This window comes from Triturus cristatus, chromosome 1_2 (assembly GCF_964204655.1).
Source record: "Triturus cristatus chromosome 1_2, aTriCri1.1, whole genome shotgun sequence".
NCBI lineage: Eukaryota > Metazoa > Chordata > Amphibia > Caudata > Salamandridae > Triturus > Triturus cristatus.
In genome coordinates, this window is record NC_140580.1 from 1,140,356,825 (window position 1) to 1,140,365,945 (window position 9,121).

General features: G+C 41.8%; 1 protein-coding gene across 1 annotated transcript in view; it reads left to right on the forward strand.

Moving 5' to 3' along the window:
* Positions 1-8,842, forward strand: part of LOC146868864 (histo-blood group ABO system transferase-like) — a 598,861-nt gene extending 590,019 nt beyond the window's left edge. The window contains exon 6 of the mRNA XM_085613882.1: positions 7,275-8,842. Within this exon, the coding sequence (XP_085470008.1) occupies positions 7,275-7,962 (688 nt within the window). The 3' untranslated portion in view covers positions 7,963-8,842. The remainder of the gene's footprint in view (positions 1-7,274) is intronic.
* The last annotated feature ends 279 nt before the right edge of the window (positions 8,843-9,121 follow it).

Here is a 9,121-nt window from a genome sequence, read left to right on the forward strand (position 1 = left end):
TGGTAGGGATGGAGGCACACGGCAGTCGGCTGTGATCCCTTCAAAGAGGATCATCTGCTCCCACCCGGGGCAGTGTAACTAGCCAAAATCAAAGGAGCAAAGATATCACTGACTGTTCGTCAGTGTAGTTTTTGATGGGCATTGAAGCTATCTTGAGGGTCCACCCTCTGGGGCCCCACCTTGCACTAGATTTAGGGGAAATTGATCTAAACACTGGGGCATAAAAACAGACAAATTGGTGGCAGCAGGAATGAGGAGGTACAAAAGCACAACATGAAATGTGTAAAAGATACAAATGGGAGAATGAATCACTAATTTAACACGGGGTAGGAGGATGATGACCAGCTATTCACACTAGATGAATCATCTTCATGGAGGTAAAAGGAGAAGAAACCGCCTGTAAACCTGGACCAGCTGCAAAAAGACTACTCATCTGTGCTACTCCTGACTCATAACTGAATGACATTCCCAAGCGTCAACGACTAAACTATTGGGAAGCTCTAAATGGCTGCACAGAAAGTATATTCTGGGCAAGAACGGGAGTGGGAGAGGGAATTGCAGAGCGGTGGTTCTGTATGGAACCAGGAAGTCACTGGCAGATAGACAAAGAACACAGGAATGATCTAGGGGGGATAATGCACGTAATCATCTACTACTACTACTAATTCCGTCCATATGTCACAAAGACATCAGAATGTGGAGCAAGTGGTGCCACTTGCTCTGACCCTACCAGCTTCTCTAAGATGCAATGCGCCACAAGCTAACATGGATCCTTCCCACAGCATTAAGAAGGAAGAGCATTTCCTAAGGAGGAAGAAACAAACGTTACAGCGACACCATGAAGAGAACACAGCAATGAGCCCAGTGTCAGCTGCAAGTCGGGTGTGAGCGTTTAAGGACGCCAAGACACAAAATACAGTGCTTAATTTGTAAAAAAAAAATATATATATATATATAAATATATATTTACGTATGTGTGAGGGCCTTAGTCAGGAGGCTATTGCAGATTGCAACACCCATTATCCATGCCGCTGCTGTCAATTACAGATCCAACACACCTACCATCACATCCCACAAGTGTGAGGAGTCCGACTATTCCAGGCCCCAAAAGCTATAAGAATGGCTTGGGCTGCAGGCATTAGCCATTTCAAATGTGCATATTGAAATGATAGACAGCTGTTCTTGTATCCACCTCTAATTTAGACAAACAGCGCCAATACATGGCAGACTGCTATAAGTGCAGTTTTTAACAATTAAATGCCGGTGTCAAGTACCGGAAAACTCGGCTCGAATTAAGCATTGTAGCCAACAAGCTAACACTGCTGGGCGTCTTGTATCACCTGCTTCATCTACTTATGCTCACCCCAAAGTATCTCTTAAGCGTCCATGCTTCAATATGGTGCACCACAGGCACCAAGCTTCATCCTTCTACTAGCATCAGCTTGAGAACACAGGATAGTGGGCATCCCAGAGACCTTCTGACTGTTCCAACCTGACTTAGAATTGCTGTGCAGTAGAGAAATCCTGACAGTGTCCCCCTCTACACATCCAACCCAGCTGACAGTAGTTGGTTTCTGAGGAAAGAGTCATTGAAATGTCTTAATCAATCTAGGGGCATTTACAAAGTTCGCAGGATCCCGAGCTGTACTTGGAAAATTATACCCCTTCCATCTAACCAAATACTGTGAATGACCTATTTTAATTTCACCATCCAGGTTAGCTTCAACTTTGAAATCTGGGGATACATCAACCAGTACAGGGGAAGGAGAGGAAGCTCTCGCTGCTGCTGCAGGTTTTACCCTTAGAATCTTGCACCACTGAATGAATCTTCAAGCTTCACTGCCCTTTTCCCCATCAACTGTTGAACAAAAAAGGGACCTGAGAATGTAGGTGTAAATTTAACCTGTTTCAATTGAATCAAATAAATCTTTAATACTAACGACACAGTCTGATAACCAATAAATGGGAGCCGACCTATATTTAAAAGTGCAACATTTTTAAGTAAGCTTTGCTTGAATCAATACATGATCTGCCTTTTGATGCACCTTCATTAACCACAGGAATTTTGGAGCGGTAAAATGCTTTTAGGTCACATTTGTATATGAATGCCAAAAGTACAACAAAAAATGTGCATATCCCAAGTGACTTTGTAATGAAATATTACGTGCAAATTTTGTGACCGGAATCCAGTGTACCCAATTGTTCAAGGGTTGGTTTGAAGAATTGAGTCGACCCATCTGTGTGAGGATGATAACTGATTGACTGTGCCCAGTAGTGTTAACAAAGAATCCAAAAGTGGGGAATAAACTGTGCCCCTTGGTCAATAGCAATACGTCTTGGTAATCTGTGTTAATGTACAATCTCTTTCAAACATACACGGGCAAATTTAAACACATGGGACCACCAATTGATGCGTTGTAATAAATTTAAAAAAATTCTAATTCCGGTGTGGCTCCAGCCCTCATTTTATGACACATTTTTGTAACTCTGTTTGGAACGTACCATCAATCTTATTGATATAACAATTGATTTTTGATGCTTCTTTCAGAATCCTGTTCCATTAGTTTTTTTCGGATTCACCAGTTATTATTGTTTCCTTACCCATGTACAAATGTATTTGCTTCATTGATACACTCTGAATGCATATGTAATATTAAACGGTTACCTGGAATGATTTGATCCTCTGGTTGCTTTTGCCTATAAAGGCCATCTGTCTTTCCATGACCTCGAGCAGGTCCATATGTGATCTCATATTCAAATTATGAGAAAAAAGCCCCACCTTTCATGTCTTGCATTAGTATATTTCCTGCACTTGATGTATTCCAAAATTTTATGATCCGTCAAAACTATGCTCTTATGCTGCCGCCCTTTTAATTAATGTTTCCAGTATAAAATACCATCTACAATGGACTAAGTTCATGATCAAAGAGGGGGAAACATTTTCTGGGCCAAAGTTAAGGTGAATGAAATAAAGACGCAAAATGTAACATTCCCTTTGTTTGTTCTCTTTGAGACTGGACGATGGCAAGGACACTGCAAGAAGCATCTGATTAACAAATAAAAGGAAGGGTAGGCTTAGATGTTGTAGGGTATGAGCTGAAGTGAAGGAAGCTTTCCAGGCTACAAAGGCTCCTTTTTTTCTGCTGTCAACTGAAATAATATTCAAAATGCCCATAAAGGCAGCTTTCTACTCATTACCTTCCCTCATATGGACTCAATAATTAGCTCCTCTCAGCTTGTTTGTTAGCACTTGGTCTAACAGAACAGAGAATAATGGTCAAGGATACATATTCCTCATGATAACAGCATATGCCTCCCTAAAATCCACACATAGTCGGAATTCCCTACCATGTTTCAGAATGAAAAAAATAGGAGTTTCAAAAGGAGATGATGAATGGCATATAAACACCTCCTGCTATTTCCTCATCAATATTGAATTCTCTTTTACCATCAGGGCTTGCCTTTTCCATGTGGAATCAATGCCCAGGATTTAGGCCAATGTGACAATAATTACAAGATTTGATGGTAATGTATCTGCTTCTTTTTTTATTAATGATCCTATGAATTTCTTGTAATCCACGGATATCTGTATGTCCTCAGAAGAAGGCGTCTTGGAACAACACATTAGGGACTTACTGAGTGATCTATGATCTAGATATAATTACTTTGACTACCACACTTTGCTGTAAGATGTACAACTTCCTTATACTAACCTGTTTGGGGGCTATACACTCTTAAGCAAGGCGTACTCAGTATTAGTGCTTAACTAGGAGAATCTAACAAATCAAATACAAGGGATTCCATCTGTCCCTCTTCTGTAGTCATGGTCAAACATGGAATTTAAACATTAGTTTCTCCTGACATTAGGGACTTACCATTAGCTTTGAGAACTGCTTCAGACTCGTTCTTTTGTTTTAAAAGAATTTTCAGGGTTCTCTAAAAAGAGGTGTACATAAAAATGCAGCTTGCTCCATGAGTCCATTAGTACTATAACTGGCAAAGGATCATCAAAGGTGCGTAGGGGGAAGAGGAAGATAAACATCTGTTGTTTCACAGGCAACTCTCACATTATTCATGAAATCTAATCCTAGATTTCCCCTCAAGGTTGGTGTTGTTTGTTTACATGTAATTGGGGACACTTAAGTACATAATGACCACCTTGACCACACTATAAACAAACCACCTCTTTTCTTCTGCACTCTTTTTATTCTCTTAATAGGGCATTACACATTTCCAATCTCCATGGTTTCTGCTGCTCCGAAATTAGTCTTTCCCTTTTCTGTCAGTGGTATGTAAACTTCATGAAATTTTATGAGCCACGCCATCTCTTCTCAGTTCTACTCTACAATTACGGATCTGTGCTTCAATTTGTACAGTTAAATCAATGAAAGCAGAAAGGGGTGTGGGACTATTAATTACGAAAGCCAGGGAATCCTTTATTTCTTACCATGATCCTTGATAAAGGGCTTCTAGGGCTGTCTCATCTTTCCAAGCAACCTCGGCATTAAGTTCTTGAAAACGACATATAATGCCCATGACCTGTAGAGCCTTGTGTCAGAGTTGAATTCCAGTATCCTCTTTCTGTATAGTCTGACAGTGCCCTAAAATAGCTGAAAACGATAGAATATAATCTTTACATCTATTTAACAACAAAGCTGTTCCCATTAGATAGTGGTATTGCCCACTGCAATGCATCTTTAGATAGTTAATTCAGAATAAACGCCATCTTTGCTTGATCTATGTGAAAGTGCATGGCACTGGCCACAATATGTAATCTGCACCTGGAAAGGAAGGACTTAAAGATCTCCTGTATATTTTTTGGGTGGAGCTAAAATAGGAGATTCCAGAGCAGATAATATGGTCATTAAATTATGAGAAGTACTTATTCTGCCTATTGCTCCTTGACAGTAAGAAACAGCATTGGACGTGCTTGAAGTGCTTATCTCTTTAACTTTAATAATCAGAAATGTGTTTCCTGGTGAGTTAATTCCAAATACTCTTTGATCTTACTGATTTACTGTGCCGTGGCTTGCAAGGGATTTACACCAGAGTCCAGTTTGGACTGGAGCTAGTAATCTATCAGTCAACCAAAAGGAACAACAATGAAATTAGATGATATTTCCAAGCTTTAACAGTGAAACATCTGGCTAGCTCTAAGTGGCTACACAGAAAGTATCATCTGGGCAAGTATGGGGAGTCTGATTTGCAGAGGTGATTCTAAGCAGATGTAGAGGAGAACAGGACTGGTCAGCAGCACAAAGAAGAACCTGTAAATCAGACAGCAGACACAGGGATTTTCTAGTGATGATAATGCAGGTAAACACATACAACAGACAAGGGTAGAGTCTGACTAATTCTGTTCCTACCACACAGCATATTAGAATGAGGAGCAAGTGCGTGATCATTACTCTGAGCGTACCAGCTTCTCCAAAATGTGAGTTGTAATGAATCACAAGGAATTCAGCCTGTGGCACAGAAGAAGGAGCTCTGCAGGAGGAAGGAACAATCAAATTCACAGGGATGCATCAAGAAGAGAATGGAGTAATGAGCCCTCAGACGGACCGCAGAGACACTTTGTTCTGGTTTTACATGTTTGAGGTAAAGTAGGCCATGAACAGTGGCCTGTTGTATTGAAATGGCTAAACTACTATACACTAACCCTGTCACCAGGGAGAAAGCACATGGATGCATAGCGTCTGAATTGGAACTGGAAGGAGGCATGCAGCAGGGGTGTCCACTGTCCACTCTGCTCTACGCCTTGGCGGACAAACCATTGCCCTGCCAGCTCTGACACTCTCTGGCAGATTGAGCTAGTGAGTTGGGAGCAGTGAAACACCTTGCATCCCTAAACGCAGATGATCTGCTTGTGTACTTGCTAAACCTTGTGGAGGCGCTACAGTGCCTGCTTACTGTATTAGACGACCTCAGTCGTCAGTTGGGACTGTGCATGAACGCGCAGAAGTCACAATTATATTCAAAAAGCAGGACTCTCAGCAGTACCTGAGAGGGAAATATTGCACTTGCTTTGCTGTTGTTATATAACTTAGACACAGTGCTGATGTGAACTGTTTACATGCACTAGTAACTATTTTCATGTAAGGCATTCTTATACCATTTGGGTCACATTTGCATTATATAAATCCTCAAAAATAAATAACAAATAAATATGTTTGAAATCCAAGTATATTACATAGCAAGTATAGGCAGAGTTTAAGTGCTTCCAATTCATAATGCAGTTCATGTTTTGTATAAGGGCTAGTCAGAAACCAAACTGGGTTGATATCCCCTGTTAACCCTGGACATTATTTCATGGAAACTAAACCATGGTCACAAAAAACATATTCAGTACAGTGTCAAGTAGGATCTAGGAAGGTCTACAACTAGGATGCCTAAAGGTGGATAGGGTACCAATTGTAGCTTAAAGTTGTGTCTAGGGTATGTCACCTAGGGGCCTGATTCACAAAGGTAAATTGACACTTCAGTGTAAGTTTAAAATTGTTTGTAATTCACAAAGAAAATACATTTTATTAGAGGTATCTTAACGACTGCAGAGTCTCCGCACTTGAACAGATAGAACTTTCCTATCTTTTTATGTGCGGAGACTCCGCAGTCATAAAGATACTACTAGTAAAATAGCTCTGTGAATAGTGAACAATCGTAAGCTTACACAACAGTGTACGTTTAGCTGTGTGAATCAGGTTGTCTGTGTTCAGAATATTCGAAAAAGTGTAAGATCTTCTCAAAGGCTACGGTCTAGTCTAATCATGCTGTTAGAAGGGCTGGTATGGGCCAAAGTCAAAACAATGTACACCATCAATGTAGACCATCTTTTGTGTAGGTCAAACCAATAGCTTTCAAATATGCCACTACTAGTGGTTGATGTGAGAAGATAACTCTCCAACTGTGGCTTCAAAAGAATGTTTGACTGATATGTATTGGTCTGATGTGGACTTAATGAGGTCCTGGAGCCACATCAAGTATCTGCAACAGAAATGCCCTCAATGTTGTCATAGGTGGCTGTGCTTTTTCTGTGAACAAATATATGTATAGGAAAACTATATTAAATTGTGCACATTAGGAATATAATTGTATTATGTGTTAGGAACAGCGTAAACATGTGAATACAGCTGTTTTTGACCTTTAACAATGCAAGAAAGTAAGTCAATGAATCTTGAAGTTGTTGAGGTGTTTGAACTTCACGTATTGTGGGTACCATTTTGGACCCAGGACCTGCTGATTGTGTGCTTATCTACATCCTTTTGTTCTTTATTCAGGTATACTGTCTTTCTCCAGCACTTTATTGAGACAGCAGAGAAGTTCTTCATGGTGGGGCACAAAGTGAACTATTATGTGTTCACGGACCGGCCTGATCAGATACCCGAGATCACACTGGCATCTGGACGGAGGCTGGTCATCATCGAGGTCTTGGGGTACAAGAGGTGGCAGGAGGTGACCATGAGGCGCATGGAAATGATCCACAATGCCTCCAGGGAGACCTTCATCAACGAGGTGGACTACATTGTGTCGGTGGACGTGGACATGAAGTTCACCGACTGCGTTGGAGTGGAAATACTGAGCGAAAGGTTTGGGACTCTCCACCCAGGTTTCTACTGGGGTCAGCGCCAGCATTTCACTTACGAGCGTAGGCCGCAGTCTGAAGCCTGCATCCCGGGAGAAGAAGGGGATTTTTATTATGCTGGGGGCTTTTTTGGAGGCTCAGTAAGAGAAGTCTATCAACTCACCGGCCAGTGCCACAAAGCCATGATGCGTGACAAAGATAAAGGCATTGAGGCCATCTGGCATGACGAGAGCTATTTAAACAAATACTTTTTACACCATAAACCCACCAAGATCTTATCCTCAGAGTACCTGTGGGACAATGGTATTGGGTCACCGGTTGTCCTCAAGAAGAAGCGTTTTATGGCTGTTGAGAAGAACCATGAAGCTATCAGAAACAAGTGAGAAATCCAGAGAAAAAGGGCTCAAACTCTGAATAAATAAGTGAACTGGGGACAGGCATCATCGAGGGCACAAAATGCCTTAAGCTGCGACCATTCGTGGACTGCATCTTTCAAGGAGCACTCAGTGTGCTGTATTACATCAAGTTAAACCCTTGCACAGAAATTATATATTTTGTAACTTTTACACTTTTGGGAATGGCGATTGCTTTTGGGTGTAAATGAAGGATTAGGGAGCCGTTCTCAGGGAAAATGATTGAGTACTGTTTTTTTATTTGTTTATGGTGGGATTAATGCCCGAAAGAGTTGACCTGTATAATATAGGGCCTTCTCACTGGACTGATGGATGGAGACAAGATTGCTTCATCAAAATTAAGATGATAATGCACCTTCTCCCAGTAAAGCCCACCCTGTTGGGAGTAGAACTTCTTTGGACTGGGCGAGGGACTTCAGTAAAAAGGCGGAATTCAAAATTCACTCTTACATTCAGTCTCTACTCAAACAGATGTAAGTCTTTGTCGTGATAGCGCAACAAGAATACAAATCGCTAGTCAGCAGGGCAATGCTTGATCATATTAACATGTCGACCATGCATTGGGACACTGGTAATGGAGCCCTGCTTGGGATCTGTTGAGGATCTTGTGCTTGGAGATCGCACGGATATTTGCGCCATAGACGTGTCTCGGGTATGGAAGTAAATCTACTGTTTTCACAACTCAACTCAGAGCCCTAATGGTGCCCACCAGCTATTGCCGATACTGCTGGAAATCTACTGTGGCCCTCTAACGTTTCTGGCTTGGGCTTGAAAAAACATTGTGTTCGAGGCATATGAGCTGCAGATTGCACACTTAGCATAGATCGCCATCTGGTGTTGGGCCCGGATGTTTGCAGTTTGTTTTTCTTCTTGGACAGTCTTTGGAAGTCACGAGTTTGGTGACTCCTCCTTCGGTCCGTACTGCGCATGGGCTTCGGCTCCATCCTCAGATTGTTTTTTTCCGCCATCGGGCTCGGATGTGATACTTCGTGCTCCGGCTTCGAACTTCTACGGTTCCAGCCTCGACGGAAAATCCTCGATTCTTCGAGTTCCTTCATCATCTTCATCTCTCGAAGCGGCACTTTCTCCATCCCGTTCATCGACACCGGCCTTCGGGCCCTCCGCGACT